This window comes from Chaetura pelagica, unplaced genomic scaffold (genome assembly GCF_000747805.2).
Source record: "Chaetura pelagica isolate M959 unplaced genomic scaffold, ChaPel_1.0 scaffold207, whole genome shotgun sequence".
Lineage (NCBI taxonomy): Eukaryota > Metazoa > Chordata > Aves > Apodiformes > Apodidae > Chaetura > Chaetura pelagica.
The window spans coordinates 3,482,475-3,503,188 of record NW_009953929.1 but is presented as its reverse complement, the minus strand read 5'-3'; the positions used below and the strand labels follow the sequence as shown (position 1 = coordinate 3,503,188).

At 35.7% G+C, this 20,714-nt stretch overlaps 1 protein-coding gene across 1 annotated transcript in view; it reads left to right on the top strand.

Annotated features, from left to right (window-relative positions):
* Positions 1-20,714, top strand: part of DNER (delta/notch-like EGF repeat containing) — a 72,336-nt gene that overhangs the window by 152 nt on the left and 51,470 nt on the right. Inside the window, exons 2-4 of the mRNA XM_010001669.1 lie at positions 627-923; positions 8,606-8,700; positions 11,047-11,213. Of these exons, the coding sequence (XP_009999971.1) occupies positions 627-923; positions 8,606-8,700; positions 11,047-11,213 (559 nt within the window). The remainder of the gene's footprint in view (positions 1-626; positions 924-8,605; positions 8,701-11,046; positions 11,214-20,714) is intronic.

The following is a 20,714-nucleotide window of genomic DNA, read 5'->3' as shown; positions in this document are numbered from 1 at the left end:
CAGTTTTGTCCTATATTATTACAAATTCTGTTCTAAAAATATGCTAATTTTTGCCTCAACTTTCTAACTCCTGTTAGAAAGTTTTCAGCATCAGAACAAATCAGATTCTGAAATGGCTGTGCACTCAATGAAGCATGGACAAAAGCCTCAGCAGCCTTAACAGAAATTGTGCCCAGGAATAGGATTGTGTGATGTGGTTAACTCTGACAACACACAACTGCTTCATGACCTGGTGATCTGTGCCCCATTCTGGTGTCTGTTACTGCATTAATTTTGTTAGGTGTTTTCTCTGGTTAGGTTATTATTTTAAGAATGTTTTTGAAAGTTCCTGATTATGAGCAATGGCCATTATGTTCCTACTTTGTGTTTATCACTTTGCTTGAATGTTTCAAATGTGAATTAGCATTAAATTGTCTGAGAAAAGTGGTTAATGTAGATTAATCTAGATTCTTCTCTAATCCTTTGGATTTACTTCTTTGAAGATACATCAAAGATGAGCTTGGTTCATAAATATGTTCAGAAGATAAATCCAGGAGGGGAAAAGAATCCTGTTTTATGGTCTTTGTAAAGCTCAGAAAGAAATCCTTTATATACAGTAATTGACCTATATGATATGTTTCTCTCAGTTTGTTTCAGATCCTTGTGCCAGCAACCCCTGTCACCATGGTAACTGCAGCAGTAGCAGTGATGGCTACCTCTGTCTCTGTAGTGAAGGCTACGGGGGAACAAACTGTGAACACTCCTTTCTCAGCCTTCCAGCCTCTGAACAGACAGAGGCGACGTTGCCAAGACAGAGCAGACCCATCTCGACCACCTTGGATCCTGACATTGTTCTTCCTCGTTCAAGAGCAACTGTGATGTTACCTACATGGCAGCCAAAAGCAGGACAGAAAGTTGTAGATCTGAAATGGGATGAAATAGAGGTGAGAATATTCTGTTTAGATGAAAATGCACAGAAAATAACTTGAAAGTGTTATCATTGTTGTGTTGTCATATATGTGTGATTTCATGGATATCTACATAACAGGACTGAAGGTATGGTCTCTGCCCTGATTTAATGTGCAAGTAAAATTGAGTGCAAAAAAAAAATAAAATCATTGAAAGTAATGGGCTTTAGCTGGCCAACATATTGTAGTGGGTATTTCTTTGAAATGGGATAATATTGTTTCTTCCAGTCATTTGTTTGACACTGTATCTCCAAATATAAAATAAATTTAGGAAAATAAGATTGAAACAATACCTTTAATTTTTTTTTAAGACATTTACAATTAAAATCACATGTTGTTTTGAAAAATACATGTCCCTGCAGTGTTAAGAAAACATAGCTATTTGAGAATCAAAAGTGGTAGTGAATATATTACACAGTACAGAACTCTGGAGATACAATGATGGTGAAGGAAACTTGTAAATGTTTATTGTATCTCTTAGTAAAATAACAAACTTAACAATATCTGGCAAAACTACAGCTGGAAAGCTTACAACATCTGATCATTATGAAATGTGATCTTTGCTTTCTACTGTTTTTACAGTTTTATTAGTGATTCTTAGATGTCTTGCGTAGACTAGAATCTGCAAAAATAATAAAGAAGTATCAAACTTATCCCAGTTACCATTAAATATTAATATTTACATGTGAAAACCACGTATAGATAAAAATTATATTTGCTCACAAACAAAGAAGAATTGGTTATTTATCTCCTCATAACTTTTTCATGCATTAAGTTCATCCTCCACCCTTCTTTGAAGTCCATCACTGCATAGATGATTTGTAGTTCTCTTCATTGTTCTCTTACATGGAGCTGCAAGACCACTACTGCATATGCTGTTCCTCCAGCAGTTGGTACTGGAAATCTCCAGCCTGATGCAGAGCTTACCGACCTATAATGATATTTATGTATGTGCAAAATGCTTCCCAAATAATAGTCTGCCACAGAAGTGTGCATCTGTTTTGGGGGTAACGGTAGTGCCTTTTTGTTGATTTTGGTAGGATCATCTTTGTATCAAGCATTATGGTAATGAAGCTTGTTGGTAAACAAATAGTACAATTTCAGTAGCCAAACACTTAAATATTTGTGACATTTTTAAATGAAAAATGCATTGTTGAGTAAAGTAATTTTGAGTTTATTCAGGAATAAATAGGTAAAATGGCAGCTGTATCTGTTTTTGAAGTGTTTCAGGGAGTGTGATTCTTCTGAGGTGTTTTCACACACTACATACTGAGAAAGTGAACAGGCATGAGTTTAATCCTTGAAAAAGTATATTTTTCACCATTCTTTGCTAGCCCAAATGAATTAGTTCATGTTTTTATTGTAACATTTAAGTTTTTGAAAGTAAAATCAACATACATGAACTGTGTGTTTGATGTATTTTGAATCTCAGAGTATATCTGAGGTACAAGTAGTTACAGGGCTATATCCCATTTTCAGTGGGAGTTCTAGTAGGCAATGTCTGGAGAAGAGAGCTTTATTTCTTCAAATTGCATCTTCCATATCTATTATTTTAAAGTAGAACATATGTCAGACATCAAGTATGGAGTTTAGATAGAGCACTGAAGCAGAAACAAACAATGATCTGCTTTTATTACTTAGTTTGAATGCAGTGTCATCTCTGCATGCGTGTTCCGTATGTCCTGATCAGTTAAGGGTATGCCTGTTGTACCAGCTTTCCCTCTTATGTCTTCCTCTATCTGTGGTCTGGTATTGTATAAATACCATTTGTGCTTGGTTTTCATTTTACGTAGATTCATTAAGCATTTCTGCCAAACAGATTTTTCAGAAATAGGATATTTTAGTAGCTGAAATTCACCCTTCCGTGTGTCTTCTGTTACCTGAGATGAGAAATATGTATACGTTACCAATTGCAATTGCCTTATTAACCCTAATATGGAAATAACTTGTTACTCTATTATGAAATTAGTTGTGTTGATAGGTTTTTAATGTATTGTGAGAGTCTTGTATTTTTCACAATCTTTCTAGTGTAGCATAATGACCTTCTGTTCTTTGGAATTCACAGTGAGGAAGAGATGCTTGTCTGAAAGGAAGACATTGCAATTGCTAGTTCAAGACATTGTCTCTTATCTGTATTAAAACAAAAGCAAGTTGATTGCCTGAAGGTCTGTGTTCCAAAGCCTCCCGGGTGGGAGAAAAAAGTCAAACAAAACAAAGAAAAACAAGTAATGCAGAACACCTCAACTGCTCACCACTAAGTGCCTAGTGCCCAGCCAGTCCCTGAGTAACAGCAGCCCTGGCAAACTTCCATCCCCCACACCCTAGTTTTATTGCTGAGTGTGACATTATATGGTATGGGATGTCAGTTGGGGTCACTTGGACCAGCTGTGTCCCCCCCAAACTTTTCTGTGCACCACCAACCTTCTTGCTGGCAGGATAGTCGGAGGAGCAGAGAGGGTTTTTATGCTGGATGAGCACTGCTCAGCAATAATTAAAATATCCCTGTTACCAATGCTGTTTTCATCCTAAATCCAAAACACAGGACTGTACAGGCTACTGTGAAGAACACTAACTCCATCCCAGCTGGAACCAGTATGGACTGGTTATCATATTTTATGAAGGTGACATGGATTTTGGTGGCCAGGTTGAGACAAGAAGGCATCTGACTAATATGATTACCAGGTAATCTGTCTGAGAAAGCATCATTGTGAAAGATGACCTACTAGGCCAGCTGAAGCACCTTCATTTTGGTGTAACACTGGCATTGTTAACCTGTGACAGAAATACAAAGTTTTCATGTTGTTAGCTGGAGGACTGCCATGCAACAGAATGCACAGCGTTCTCTCAGCAGGGTGATTGCTGACTCTGCAAAGTGGCCTTAGCTTAGATGAACAAAGAAACACAAAGTGCCAGTGATAGAATTCACTGGGTGGATATGCAGCCTTCTTTGCACTACATTCAATGCTACAATAACTGGCAAGCCTTCTTCATTTGCTACTGTTTTTGGATGCAGTCTGTCAGTCTTACCTTGGTGTTTTCAGAGAGTCATTACTCCTACTTTAAACACTTTTGCTTTTCTCTCCCACTGGTGAGATATTTTAGAACTAAGCCTCTATTTTATTTCTGTTCTGGTTTCTTTCAAATGTTGCCCCATATGAAACTCTGGAGAAACAAATACTCCACTCATGTGGAGGTTAAGTTATGTGACACTAGGTTTTCAGAAGCACTAGTTTTTCATTGCTAGAGGGCAAGAGACCCGCTTTTCTTTCTTTTGTGATTTTATTCTCTCTGAATGAGATTTCTATGCCAGAAATGATTCTGGGTTATTGCTTGGCATGTTCATTGCAAGAAGAGAGTAATTGATCCCCCACTTATGGTTTCATTATATTGTCTTTCCTTACTTCTTTTTTCCCTTTTTAATTATTCACTGACAGCTGTTCAAGATCTTGTAGTCAGAATCTAACTGGTTTTATTTCTCTCACATTTTATTTTTCCCTTGCATAAGGAAGACTAACAAACGGTTCTATTTCTTAGAAAATACAAGATTCTTCTTGCCACCCTCAGAAGATTAGAAAAAGAAGAAATCATACAGATCTTCACTTTGGCTGTTAGGCTGTGCAGATTTCTCTATTGGCCCACCAGGAGATAAAACCAGAGCAGCTTTTTGAGATGGGAAGACCAGAGATTAACCAAAGAGAACCCTACAGCTAGCAAAGGTGGAAATCAACTGAAAATACACAAGTCTGTGTGTGTGAATGTACCTTTGGGGATATTTTGCATAACCTTTGGAATATTTTCCAAATTAATGGCCCTTATTCTGTGCTGCAGTGGGTTTTTGTGAAAGCTGTTGTGTTACTGGAGATACAATGGCAATTTACAGGAAAGACTTAGTAGACAACTGTCTCATGATGTGAGTTTTTACTCACAGAATCACAGGGTAGGTGAGATTTAAAGGGGCCTGTGGAGATTGTCTTGTCCAACCCCTTTGCTGAAAGCAGGGTCAGCTAGAGCAGGTAGCTCAGAACTGTGTTGAGTCTTAAAATACCTCCAGGGATGGAGAGTCCACAAGATATATGGACAACCTCTTCCAGCGTTTGGAAGTATCAGTTAGTTTTTAGAAATATTCTTGAATATCTTCTTAATAGGATGGTGTGAAATTGCTAAGGCTAATATGAATTTGGTCATTCTACTTGCAGACCACTATTAAGTTTGAGGAAAGTGTGGCATATTTTTCAAATAGTAAAATTCTTCTGCAGTTCTATGAACTTGGGATATGATACACAAAAGAAATGCAAATATGTATCAGGGAGGCAGAATGGCTGTATTTTGCACTATCCAGGATTAGTCTGCCTGTGTTGATAAGGCCTTGTAGAATTACAAATGTCTGGTCAGCTTTCCAAGAAACATACTGTGATGTTTCATATATAAGTATCTTTAGAGAGCTACTTTCAGGAGTGAAGGCATATATATATATATATATATATATATATATGTATTCTAGTACAAATGCAGATTTAGTCTGTATGTCACTTTTCTTAACCTCATTGAATTAAAGGCTAGTACATTTAATTTGCCAAAGTAAGGAAGGCACTCGTGTGAAAATATTGCCTTGGGATCTGTGCCTTTATTTCATCACTTGTTGAATTAATTGTATATCTCTTTTTTCTAGTTGCTGTATAATGCAGGAGAACATAGGTACAATTAACACAATTTAATTTTTTCAGAAATGTTGTAGTGCAGAACTATGATCTGCTGCTCTCTTCTTAGGTACCACACCCAATTTCCTTTGAAATCTCATCTATGCTGCTGCTGTGGCCTGGTGAGGTAATCATCTTGCCAGGTCCCTATTGTCTTGTTAAGGACCAGGCAGAGATTGTAGGTACTCTTCTGGAGATTTCACTCTTGCTTTTTCAAATGATGCTCTTCTTTTACCCATGTGAAGACTCAGAAAGTCAACACTGTTAAAATATTTGAGGCAGAAATGTTTTTTATATATTAAGTTCCGTTTTGAAAAAAAAGATTATTTGGATGTAAACATATGGAACATGTATGTATAGAGGAATTCTATATTTCCTATCAGAAATTTAAACATTTTAAATTCTAAACAATATATTGAAGACCAGCTCTTTGATATATTCTGTGCTGATATAGGAGCTTATCTTTGTAAGCAGCTCCTAAATGTACTTTAGGCTCTGACAGGTGCATGAAGATTTTGTTTTCTTTAGTGACTATTGTTAACATAGCTGCCTCATTTGTGTTGTATCTATAAGTCTGTTTCCCAAGGAGCTTTCCTGCTTACCTAAAGCTTCTGTACTATTGAATGCTTCAGGGAAATTTTGGAAGAGTTTGATGTCATTGCAGCTACATGTAATATTTTTTAAAGATTGTCTTAAAATTGCCATAGATGGTCTGTACTTTTTTTACCTTAGCCATTCCACTTTTTAAATGTTAAAGAGGAATTAGGATAGGAATGCTCTTTATTTTACCTTTTGAAAACTATGTAAGTATGTTTTCCAGTCAGTTCTGTTTCAAGTATCTCCTACAGATTCTAGCAGCTTTTTTTTTTTTCTTTTTCCCCCCCCCCCCCCCCCCCTCTGAGTGCCTTTTCTTATTGTCATGTATTAGTCGTCTTTGCCCTCATTCTTCAATCTTTCAGTTTTGCAGAGCTCTGTTAAGGTAGGAGAGAGACAAACCTAAAAATCTTGATATAAATTTCTCACTGCTGTGGATAACTGTGTAGTTTATATCCTGATTCAGGTATCAAAGCTGTAATTTTTGACTCCATAGTATTTGTCTGAAACAGCATGTTGATTAATACTTTTTTTGTTCCTCATGAGAGCTGCTAGCTCTTCCAGTGTTTTTTATTTGATGCAAGTTTCAGTTTTTTTAATATAAAAAAATCAGATTTCAGCAGTTGTAAACTCCTGAGTTTAGTGTCCTACTGGTTTAGATTATTGTTTTATCAGGTTCATAGTTCGTGAAGTCAATGCCAATTAAAAATGGAGTTCCTAGATAAAGACATCAAATATTACAGATCTCTTAACAGAAGAGTCAGAGTCCTGCATTTTGCCTTTTGCTCTCTTGATTACTTTTGTAATATTTCCTACATGTACTTTTCATGCTGAGTGATCCTTAATTATGTGTTTGTACACAAACTTCTAATATGGAATAGTAAGGTAAATGAAATCCTTAAATTACATTTTTTCCCTTGTGTTCCTAAGAAATGGATGTATGAAAATGTAAACTTACATGAATACTTTAAAAGTGAGTGTGTTTTTCGATATAGTATAAGGCTATGTCAGAATAGAGATGTTGATTTTTTTTTTCTCCCTTTGTTCCAATAGGCATATAGAATCTCAAAGAAAACAAAAGTTTAAGTGTTGGCAAATATGAAAGGAACAGTGTTAGCCAAACTAATTTTGTATTAATCATGCTTTGAATGTTAGCTCAGTGATTTTGACTTTCAAGATAAAAATATTGTAATGGAGATATTGTCTTTTTTTTTTTCCCAAAAATTTAATTGAAAAAATACAATAAAGTTGCATCTCACTTTATTTTCATAATTAATATTATATGCCAGAAAATTTGACAACCAATAGAGTAATCTAGATATTTTTGGGAAATGTGAATACTGAGTATTTGTCTTGCCTGAGTCAAAGTCAGTGCTGAGACTCTTAAAAATTATGAAATAATGTTCTGGGCTTGTGTTGTTCATGTTTTAACAGATGTTTCATAGTAATGTTTAAAATATTAATTTGAATTTTACTCAAATTTATAAATTAGATTAGGGCTTTTTCTTTGATAGATGATCATGGAAGTGTGTCGGGTTGCATTTTCACATTGCCAGTATGGTTGATGTAAAAAGGTTGCACACACACATTGTAAATGAGTGAAAAAAAAAGCTTGCAAAATTTTCAGATGAAACTGCTTTATGTTTTTTTTACAGTATGGTATTTCATAGGCAAGCTGAGAACTGCTTAATTAAAACTGCTGATGTTGATGTAAAATGATAAACTCAGTTATGCCACATAAAATATTACTTTTATACTTATTTGAAATAAAGGTATTGCTGGAACAGTAATGGTTTGAAAACTGCCTTTCTGACATTACTACTTTACAGGATAAGAATAATTAAGGAGTCTTGTATGTGATTCTTCTTTGTTTCACCTGTATGGTGTCTTGATCTAGTTAATACAGTAACTGATTTCTATGCATAGATTTGGCAAAAATGTCTTTTCGCTCTCTAATCTGTGTTTGAAAAAAAAAATGTATTTCAATATAGTAGAAACACAATCTCACTACTTGCTATTGTAAATCCTCTGAGATCACCTAAATTAAGAATGCAATACTTCTTGGATGTGACAAATGTTAGACCATTAATCTTTTTCTACACCTGGTAAATTTTAAAGGAAGATGCCTTTAGAAGTCCACACTTAAATGCAGGACGTTTTTGTTGAAACAAAAACCTAGAGATGGTTTTGCGAATTTTCAGATTGTTGTTGTTAGCATGAATGTTTTGGTGAATGTTTTGGTCCATCCTGATGCTTTTTAAAAAAATGAGTGCTGGGCTCTTTGTGTTACATTTAAAAAAATTCTTTCACGTTTTCTTCACTCATATTTTCTGGTTTAGTGTTGAATAAAACTATTTTTATTTTCAGATAACCCCAGATGTGGCTTGTGGAAATGCCAGTTCCAATACCTCTGCTGGAGGCCGGCTTATCTCCTTTGAAGTTCCACAGAATACATCAATAAAGTAAGAATATTTGTCATATGTGATGAAATATAAAAATGCTTGTATTTTAATTTGCCTGGATATTTTAAGCAACACTTTCTCAGATTCATAAGATAACTGAAAGTGTATGAAAGCACTTCAGACAGACTTTAGGCATCTAGCAGTCCCATGACAACTCTTTGATTGGTATTAATTTTTCCCATATATTTAATGTTTTAGAAAATATAAGTATGTAAACTGTCTCTGGGCCATCAGAATGCATTGGAAATTATTGCAGATGTGTTCAAGATGTCCTCTGGGACATGACACAACATTTCTTTTCTCCTTCATGCAGTGAACACGTTTTTCCCCCTTTATCCTCCAGATGCACTTGCTGATAGAAAGTGTTACTGTTGACTATAGGAATGCAGGTGTTTTGTGCATTTGTATTTGATTTCTAGGTTATTGCTTTGGGTGTCATAATCAGCTATGATATCTTTTTGTAAGTCCTACAAATGACATTTCTCAAAAATTTGCATTTATTCTGTGTTACTCAGTTTTCAAATGCATGATTTTTCAATCAGACATTTGCTTTGTTATTTTTAATTAACAGAACCTGAAATCCTAGAAAGATCTGATTCTGACAGCTGGGATGAGACCTTTTCTTATTTGAAATTTTATTTCAAATAAAAATCTGCCAACGTAGTTCTCTGGCTCACAGCTTTACTGCAGTTTTAGACTTAGACATTCCCAAAATAGCTTTCTTTTCTCATACTATCATCTTAACTTTCAGAATCCCAGCTTTCAGTTATAAAAGGCCATGCTAGCAGGAAAAAACAAACTGATGCAAGCAGACAAGCTGCAGACAGTTTGAAGCAGTAACTGTTAAACGTGGGAGCTGTCCTACTCTTCCCATGGGATTTGAATCATGCTCATTCATCAGGGTTTCAGTTTAACTCAGGGAGAGAGCTGTAAGTTTGGATTCTCTGGCTGACTGGAATCTGTAAGCAAACAGGTGTCCTTCCTTGAAATTAGGAGTAAGTTGATGTTTGCAGGTTCTACAGCTGTATTTAAGACCCTTGATAGAGGAACCCCATTGTAAAGGAGTTTGTAGAGTACATAGTTTTGATAATTTTAATCCACTATATATCTTTAGTAGTGTTATATTTTGGCAGTTAGTGCAGCCTGATACCTGTCTTCACTTCATGGCATTTCCTATGTTTAAAGCCCAAGTAACATTTATAGTTTGATGGCTACCTATGAAAGGAAATTAATTTCAATTTAATTACTTTTTTTCTTGTTTTGATTGTCAGATGTCACCTAAACTGTGAAACTAGTTATTATCATGTTCTAGAAGGAAGATGGTCAGGTCTGGCAGTAACAACAGGGGTTGTTGTTCTTGAAGAGGACTCAAAATAAAGTCAAAATTTTCTTTTTATGAGGTCTAGTTGCATCATTTTCTTGGCATATGTCAAGCATAATTATAAAGATTTGCATTTCTTATGTTTGAACTCAAGAACTGACAAGGGAGAGACTGCCCTGTGTTTTTAGTAGGATTGAAACAATTTCAGTACAGGAAATTGTGGAACAGAACTTAATCTCTGGGTATTTGGAGGCCTGTTTTCCACAGAAGAGAACTATCAGTTTTCAGCAGTTGGATTCAGTTTTGTTAGAGTTTTTGGAGGACTGTTAGAACTCACAGGGGATTCCTTCAGAGGAAATTAATGCAAATGTTTAGGGACTTTCTAGAAACATGACAAGTTTTCATTTTTTCTTTATGGAGTTGAGTCGGGAAAAAAGTATCCTGAGAGGATAGAAATACCAACATAGATACAGTGCTCCCTTGTGGAGCTGGCAGTACACACACGGTTGTAGATATTTATCCAATCTGGCAGTATTCAGGAAAGCACGAGGGTCTCAGTGACCTTGGAAGCATTACATGACTCATTTTCTTTACAGAATAAACTGTTCTGAGCCTGGTATTGTCAAACAAATGGGGATTTCTACCAGGATCAGTCTTCCTGTGTGGAATGAACATTGAATGTTCTTCAGTAAACAAGAGGGCTGGATGCACTTCAGATGCAGAAAATGATGTTGATATAGAATGAATCTACTCTTCAAAAAGGCATAAATACAAAGTCTGAGTAAGGATGCTTCAAGTATTAGAAATGGAGACTTTATGATTGAATCTGATACTACATAGACTATCATGCAAATTTTACTACTGAAGCATTTTTATTTTTTGTGGACCTTCACAGGCCTTTTCCTGATTCCATACTTGCTACATTTAAGTTTTTCTTCTTTGTTGGTAAGCTTTTGTTCTGCAGTGATCTATTTCCTAATAACACAAATTTCCCTCACTCTAACTATTCTTATAATTTTTCTTAGAATAAGGCAAGATGCTACTGCTTCTCTTATCCTGCTATGGAAGGTCACAACCACTGGATTTAAACAGTGTTCACTTATTGATGGCAGAAGTGTCACTCTTCTTCAGGCCTTAGGTGGGCTCGTTCTTTCTGAAGAAATGCTTGCATTAGGAAACAACTACTTTATTGGTGAGTGACATGGTAACTTTCTGTTTATCACCTCTGGGTGACAGCTGATGGTTTACCCAACATTTAGAGAAAGAAAAAGGTAATTCCTTTAATTTCAAGTGCTCCTGAAAGATCTGGATGTGATTTTGGGACCATATTTTAGATATTGGTTTGTTCAAAGCAGACAAGAAGTACAAAAATCTCTTACACAAGTGGCACCATTCAGTGTAAAATCTAGATGGTGATTTTTTCGCTGATAACTTTATATAATGCAAGGTATTTTATATGTTCTGTTTTTATCAACTGTAGAGCTTTTGGTAAATGCTGCAGTACACAACTCTGAATGGTTGAGATATTTCTTTGTCAGATATCATGGAATACTTTTTAGAGGAGCAAACACTAAACTTGAAAAAATATATTTAAATATATCAGGATATCTGATCTAACAGTGTTTATTTGCACTACTTCTCTTCTAGTTTTGTCTTTGTGAATATGAAACTTTTAAGTGTATGGGAAATAATATTGATGCAGATTTAATGCATTAATAGACATAATTAAATTGAGATTTCTGGGCAGATGGTTTATTATACCAATGACATGATACAAGAGTCATTGCATTAACAGCATTTATGGTGATCTTCGTGAAATGCTGTGTATCTTATAATGAAGTCTAAGCTGCCACAAATTGCTTTCAGCAATTTATCATGGTAATAAATGTAAAATTGAAAGCATTCTAATGCAGAAACATTGGGCCAAATTCTAAGTGTGTATCTAATAGAGAGTAAAATCCAAATATAGTAGTAGTGCCATGGGCTCTCCTTTTTGAGCTGTCACTTAACAAAGATATTGCTGGATGTTTGCAAGTTAATTACCATCAGCAGTGGTTTCTTTTTGTGATATTTATTGTCTTCAAATAATGCTTCAGTTCCTTATATTTTCTTTGTTATTTACTTTCTTCCAAGATACTCAGTTTTATTTTTTTTCTTTTAATCTAATTTTACATTTGCAATATAAAACAAGGTTTAGTTCATGAAAATGGTACTAGTGATCTTGCTTACTTCATGCAGTGCAAGTTTTCTGAGCCTTCTTAATTTTCTTTCTTTGGTTTTGCTTCTAGATTTATGGATAGTGAAATTCTTTGCGGAATTTTCCAGTTGTAGTGTAATTTGATTTATGTAAAGAACATGAATCATAAATGTGTATTCATGGAGCAGCAGAGAGACTCTGAAAATAGAGAGATACATTCATGAATAGAAGCATCTGAGTGCTTAGTGCAGATTAGTGCAGCTATAGTACATTTGAATTTTTATAAATCCTGTTTATTTTAGCAAATGAATGGATTACCTGAAGTGCTTTTGATAGAAAATGAATATGAAACATTCCTCTGCATATCTTTTAGTCCCGAGGCATTTCATCTCTATACTATCACATAGTCAAGTAATGAGATAACTCAGCTGTTTTCTGGAGTAAGTTTTTTTTATGTGGCCTTGATTTAGTTAGCTTTTCCTGGAATAATTTCCTTCTGTTAAAACACTTGTGCTGAAAAAGGGTGAAATACTAGAACAGGAAACTGAAACATGACTTTATCAGTTTAAAAGTGTTTGTGACCTCTGGATTTGCTGATCAATTGTATGGAAACATTCTGCTTAGTTTCTGTCATCAGTTCTGGTCCAATAAAGTGTAAGTCTTGGATATAGAACTTAAAAAGGAATTCAGTTCTTTGGTGTGAAAAATGCTGAATTATATTTGAGTTCAACTGAAACCCAAAAAGTACCTAAGTACTAAAGCACTTAAGTATGAAGTATCTGTATAAAAGTAAATAAATAACTTCAGATTTGATCCAGATGTATGGAAATGGTCTGTGACTCTGACACACCTCACTTAAGTTTTTAGTTTTCAGCTAGATCAGATAAATAATTTTTTTCTGTTTGATGACTTTCTACATGTTTCTTGATCTCTATGACAAACTTATTCTAAGGTAGAATAAAAAAGCAAGAATGTAACATGTTTTATTGATGACATTTAAGCTGAACAATCATGAGAACATAAGGTACTGTAGGATGCTGTGAGCATAGCATTGCACAATAAGGGTGTGGACCATGCCAGTTGACATATTTACTTTATATATATATACACTTCACCATTCTTCTTCTATGTATTCAAATGCAATTTTAGAGGATTCTTCTTTGATTTGGTGAATTTTGTACAATTTTTTTGACCCTGTAAAAATTTCAAATTTGAACTTTAAAAGAGAAATTGTTAAAATCTTTTGTGTGCTGTTTTTTTTTTCTTTTCTGTGTGTGTTTTCTGATTTACATCTTGTTTAATTTAATTCTCATTGTTGCCTCCAAATTTGGTTTCATAGCAAGGTACTTCAATTACCTCTTGCAAATCTTTCTGAATAAGATGGTTATATCAAAGATAAAAACATTTAGGGAACTATTATTTGTTTTGTCTTATCATCTGGTGACACATGTTTAAGGTTGTTTAGACAACACTGAAAAGACTCAGAAGTCAGTATCATGTACTGATTTGCTGATAATGTGATTCAGGACACAATGTCTAGAGGTTGGAAAGAATGGTCTGGCTGAGATCTAAAATCTGACACCTTGATCATGTGGGATGTGTATTCCACAACATATCCCAAGGTGCTGGTGGTTCTTAATGCCAAATTCTTACTAAAAAAAGTAATCACTACATGGCTGATCTGTAGTGCAAGCCAGGTGTTGATCTCTTCTTAATGGTCACAACAGATATGCTTCATTTGATGCCAAGAGAATGTCAGTTTTGTGCCCAAATTCAGGACTTAAAAACCCCCTGAAACTGTTTTATTGAGAGCATTTCTGAATAGCAATTATTTTTAATATCTATGGATCTGTGGCAAGTTGAAAGTTCTGCTTGTTTTGTGTTATGGGGAATCCAGTTCCCCCAACATTGTGCACTTAACTCTTTCTGGGAATAATATACTGGATTTGGGAACATGTACAGAAACATGCATATCTTTTTCTATATGTGTTTGTTGCAAGCACGTAAGATCTACTAAACTGATTAAATAATATCTCTTGAGATAATAATGCATTAACATTTTCCTTCAGAAAATAAAGAAGGCCTTGCTGAAGGACTTGGAAGGACATTTTTCAGCCTGTATGGAAGCTCTTTCAAAAATCTTCTGTGATTTGTTGCATGCATCATGTTTATGCAAACATGCAATCACACTGAAACCTGGAACATTCATTCTGGAAACACAGCCTGCTCTAAAAATACTGAGAAAACCAACACAACATAAACAACACAAAATAAAAGCATTAAAATATTTATTTGTAAAATGCTCACATTTTAGAAGTTTTACACTGACTTCATACCATCTGTTTCTTCCTTAGTCAGTTAATTTACTCTGGCACTAAATTAATATACCTGTTTGCTAAGGCAGCAATTCTGTGCCTTGTGACTCAAAAGACACAGCTATACTGGTGTACACTGGGTATACGTATACTGGTATACAGTTAGCAAATTATACTTAACAGTCCAATTCTGCTAGTAATCAAAGCTAGCACAGTTGTGGTTTTTTTTTTGTTGTTTTGTTTTGTTTTCCCCTTTTTGGATGAATTTGTAACTTGTGTAATCAAGTGATTATCACTGCAGTTTTAAGGAGTGTTTATTTTGAGGTTCTGACCTTTATATAGGGCCTGGAGATGGCAGCGCTGACTCTGCAATGCAACCAATTTCCTTCCTTTCTCCCAACAACATAAAAAGATGCAATTACATTTTCAGGTCATTATCATGGTTATTAGGATATTAACTCTGTTGTCAAAACCTTCTTCTCATCAGCTTCTATGATGAAATAGTGAAAAAACTGCTTTTCTGCCCTGGTGTGCCTAATGCTGAAGCTGCAATGGTAGGAGATGTTTCAGAAAAATAGTAAAACAGATAGTTGGGAATTAGTATTTTGCCTCCATTTCCCAACAGGTAAAATGATAGAAAAGTTTGTATAACTATAGTTGTTAAAAGAATGCTTGTAAATAGCTTGAAATTACTTGTTTTTTGATTTCATGCTTTATTTAGCATTTTCATGATGCAGCTTAAAAAGCAGCTTTCATGATATATTGATGTTATTTTTTCTGTTTATTATCTGCTTATAAAATAAGAGGAAAAAATTTATATGCAAAACTGCTATTTCTCAGATAAGACCTTACAGATAATAAGGCAGAAGGTTTAACATTTAATATGAATGAATATTTTTATCTCAATAGAAAATAAATCCTGTAGCTCATTCTTTAATTTATAAGGCTTATTTTCATCACAAGAAAGATAAACTGATGTAGACCAGGTGTATAATCTTGTTTTCTGCATGATGTACAGCCTTTTGGACCAATACAATTTAAGCAGCTGGTTTAAACTATAAAGTATTTCAAAATATTTCCTTAAATAAGATTGGTAGCTGTACAAGCTCTCTTGAAAATAAATGCTATAGCATCTTTATGGGGAGATGAAGAATACCGATACTACTTATATACTATCACCTATAGGGCAGCTTACTTGAATTCCACAATACTTTTTGAAGTTTTGCTGAAAAGGGAAAATTAATGCTCGAGGCTCCTCAAGCCCAAGAGATCTGGTGCATTTTAAAAAGTGTGTGAACCATATGTATAGGTGTATAGAAAGGATAAAATTTTCCTGTCCAAAATGCTGTGCTACCTTTCTAATGCACCAAAGTGTTAATAACTCTGCCCTGAGCAGTTGTTTGCTCTCTTGATGCTCTTTGGGTTATTTAATGAATCTCCTTGCAACATCTCATCATATGTTAACAACTTGTCACCACTAATATGGCTGCAGGTATATTGAAAATGAAACTTAGTGTACAGAATACTACATTAAAAATAAATAATGTAGAGTTATGTTTTGAAACAAGTCAGTCTGATTTCTAGTTCTTTTATTCTGGCTATAGAATTTCAGTTTAGGAGGCAAGTTTAACTGTGTCTTTTGGGTGGCATGTTTTGTGTTGTTACATGTACTTAAAACATGCACATATTTCCATTGAAAGAAAGCAGCTGGTATGTTGAAATTGTTTTTAGTTAAGCAAAAAGGAAATAGGACAATTTTATTTCCTAACAGCTGATGTATAAATAGAATTCACTGAAAACCACGTAATCAAGTTACTCTATTTTTAAGATGTTGCTGCATGTCAGCAATGTCTGCCTGAGCTCCTGGCCCATGGCACATGTGCAGTCACTCTGCAGTCACTCAGCTAAACCCTCCTTCACCCTGGACTCAGTTCAACCCATTGCCTTGCCCATGCCACAGGGGAGTGTTGGTGCCCTCCTGCAGCAGCATGTGAATTTGTGACTGTATTTTCATTTTTATGTATGCAGTTTGCCTGGAAGGGCCCTGTTGTATGCAGTATCGAGTACTCTGCTCAACTGTGAACAATTCTCTGGGGTCTTGGGCATAAGTGCTAACCTTGCTGGAAGCAGCCATTTGATAAACAATAGCAGCACCAGAAGTGCAAACAGTGTAAAAATTCAATGAAGCGTTAATTTCAATGACTTTTTTAAAAGATGGGCTTATAAGGCAAAATGGTAAGCATTCAGCTGAAATCCAAACCATTCTGAAGGACGCTGTTAGGCTATATATGAAAGGGTATCTTTATAAATATGATAAAAATCAATATCCTGCTCTTCATGATCAAGTTTACATGTATCTTGCCTCACATATAATTAAAAGTAAACATTAGACTACTTTTTCATACAATATATTATGTTTTGAGCTACCATCTCAATGTTTTTAACTCTATTTGTCTTTAAATTATCAGGAAATTATTCAAAACTAATTTTTATTCACTGCTACTTCTAGCAACTAGCAGTAGGAAATCAGAACCCTTTTGAAGGTTCATCTGCTCAAATTTGTAATGTTTGGTAAAATAAATTTGTCTGTTTTTAATATTTCTCTTTCTTCACGTATGACTTTTGTGACCAATTCACAGTCAAGATATTTACATTCAGTTTATCACATAGTTGGTTGTGCTGTGAGATCTTGAACAGACTGCTTATCTTCAACTAGTAGTGTAAAATACTGTACAGTGTATTTAAAAAGTAGGGTAACCACTAATAAGTCTAGGTGGAACCAGTGACTCTAGATAAATCCTAGCTAACCTTGCCATCCCATCTAACTCAGTTCCTGTTATGGCAGTCCCAGCTGTGTCATTTGTACTTCACCACACTTAGCTGCTTTTGTGAGGTGTGGTGTCAGAGATTCTGGTGGTCTACATTTGTGCCCAAAATAGTTTGCTGCCAGCTTGGCAGTATTGTGTAGATGCTGATAAAAAAGAATATAATGAGGAAAGTGTGATACAGGAAATCTACTAGAAGATTACTTTTGTCACCCTTTGCTGGGCTTTCACCATTATTTTAGACAGTAAGCAGAGTTCTTGAAGCTGGGACAGAAGGTCATATTCTAAGCTTATGTCACATCTCCTTAATAAGCTGTATGGAAGTGCTTTCATTAGTGTAAGAGTACTCTTGCTAGCTGACTACTTCATAATCCTATTAGGGCTTTTGGTCCAGTCAAATTATTTAAGTTGGATAATTGCTTAGTAACTGTAACAGTGAGATTCAGAAATTGCAATTTGTTTTAAAGGAAATGTGATGGAACATGTGTTTGTGGATTTTTCTATGCTAAGTGAATCTAACTGGTTTGCTAAGTTCATAAATATGTTTTAACTGTCAATCCTGAAGAACTGAGCTCCAGCTTGGAAGTCAAGCTGTGTGCTATTTCTTCCCCAAAGTTTCAGTAATAATTTCCTGACATCCAAATTTTGCTTTCTCTCACACCTGTGTAACATTAGGATTGTTAATCTGCCTCTGATAGCATTGCAAAAATGTTTCTGAGTGTATAACTTGACCAGCATCACATTTATCCTTTTCACTGTAATGGTGCTTCTGTCTGAGAAGAATGTATGTGTTTGATTTGCAGAGCCTGGGATGAGTCTTCAGTGTTGGTAGTTAAGGAAGAAAGCATATCTATTTTTAAACTTAATGTGGCTATGATATCAATTTGGAGAAGAAATAAAAAAAGATAAGTTTTACAGTCACCTCCAACAACAAAAAATTATTTAAGTTGCTGTTTCATGTGAATTTTTGAAAAAAGAAAGCATTTGAAACAGTTCAAGAGCTCATTCTCTCTAAAATCTCTATATACTTTCAAAAGTAGTATCTGACCAAGGCTTCTGTGACAAAACACATTAAACATGCCCATCTATATAGAATTTGGGAGAGTTGTACCACTTATAAATAGTGCTGTGTGTGGGAAAAAAATAGCAGTTTTGTTATTGCAGCTGTATTTTTGTATCCCCGGATGCTATGTTGCCTAGCAGTATCATCAGAGAATGACCTCAGCTGTTCTTTCTGTTCTGGTATCTATGGCACTGATGGCACAGAAGTACTGCATGAAAGATTGCAAATGTCAGTGACTACCTGATTCTCATTTCTTGTTTTCTGCTCGTGTTTGGTAGCCATCCTAAGGCAAACTAGGAAGGGACTCCTGACCCATTTTTCCAAATTCTGTAGAACAGTAGTAGTGTTAGGGTCCTAAGGGTGTTGTTAAGCCTTAATGACCCCAGAGGGCCATGGAAAAGGTGATAAATTATTGTCTACTTGTAAATAGACAAAATGCTAAAAGCTAAACTAGATGTCTTTAAATACTAATGATAAAAGAAAATATGTACAAATATATACAAATATGTGTAGGAATGTACAATCCCTCTATTGTCTCTCCCCACTCCCAGTAACTCCCACAGCCCTCTCCTGAGCTCTGAGCAGTTCTGAAATGTCGTGGTGGACTGCCAGAGACAGCACAGAGTAAAGAGGAGGTGGGGGCAGTGTTATGAGAGTTAGCAATGCACAGGCCTAGGAATCAGAGGAGATGGACAGATGGAGTCTTCCCTGGACACCAGCCATGGATGGAAGAGAAGGGAAGAAGAGAAAGGAGGAGGGCTTGACTTCTGTGATTCCTGAATTTATACTGAGTGTTGGAATGGATGTTACGGATGGAATATTTTGGGTGGCTAATTTTGCCATTTGTCTAGTCTGCAGATTTCAGCAAGCAGAGCAAAGTGTCCTTGGTCTCTCAGCAGTGACCATAAACATTCGGGTGCTATCAGTCCACTGGCTGGAAAACTTGCTGCTACTTTCAGCAACTGTGCTGCTTAAAAGAGTTCACTGAAGAAAAAAAAAATAGTAAAAAAGAAAATTTGCTTTATTCTGGCTCAAACCAGGACAAATCTTAGATCAATAAAGGCACTAAGACATGGTGATGATTATTATGGACACCTGTGGTGGACTTCATAGTCTTGAATGTTGCCTATACCATATGATACAAGGACAATGTGAGTGCTATCAACATGAAATCATATTTGGATAAAATTTGGATGTAAACAATTAGAATTCAAGGCTCCTTTTGTCCTTTCTCTGGTGGTACTGTAATAAAAACGTAGCTATTTTATTTTTTCCTAGCTTCCATTCTTTAAATTATTCTTATGTTTGCAAAGTTCAATGGCCACAAAAGGAAGTGCTGAGCATGTTGACCACTCCTGTTTAGCTTCCGGGTTAACATTTTCTCCTGTAATGTGAGATATTTGGTAAAACAGAAAATGCCTCTTGGATCTTTTACACTTTAGGTTAATTCTGTAACTTTCCATTATGTGAATGAACTGACAGATGTACTCACGTAGCTTGTATCGGGCTGCTAAGGTTTATAAGCTATGGTTCAGCATGCTCTTACAGCAATGGTATTGTTTCTGGAAACTGAGATCAGGTCTGAAAGTTCAGTAGCTTTGTTATGTCACTACATGCCATGAACTGAAGATGTGGTGCAGGCACACCCAGTACCACTTCCTTGCTCATCAAGAACTGATTCTACCTGGTTTTCTTCCATTTTTATATATCCCAGTTTCCCATCAGAGAGCTTTAAACTAGATGTGAAGGGGGAAGGGGAGAAAACTGAGTCTGTTAGGGACAAGCCCAAGAGGAACATACCAGGGCCCAAAGGCAGGTGGTCTAAGGAGTGTTTGGTCCCACCAGTGTGCTCTATTTGCTTCCTGAAATGCCTCTATGCTAATGCACGCAGCATGGGGAATAAGCAGGAAGAGTTAGAGGTCTGTGTGCAGGCTAAGGGTTATGATCTGGTAGCAATAACAGAGACATGGTGGGACAGCTCACATGACTGGAATGTGGCCATGGATGGTTATGTGCTTTTTAGGAAAGATAGGGACGGCAAGCGAGGTGGTGGAGTTGCTCTTTATGTAAGAGAACAACTAGAATGTATTGAGTTTTGTGCAGGGGCTGATAAGGGGCAAGTTGAAAGTCTGTGGGTAAGAATTAAGGGACAGGCTGGCGTGGGTGATACAGTTGTGGGGGTCTACTACAGACCTCCTGATCAAGACGAGGAAGTTGATGAGGCTTTCTACAGGCAGCTGAAAGCAGCCTCACAACTACAGTCGCTGGTCCTCATGGGAGATTTCAACTACCC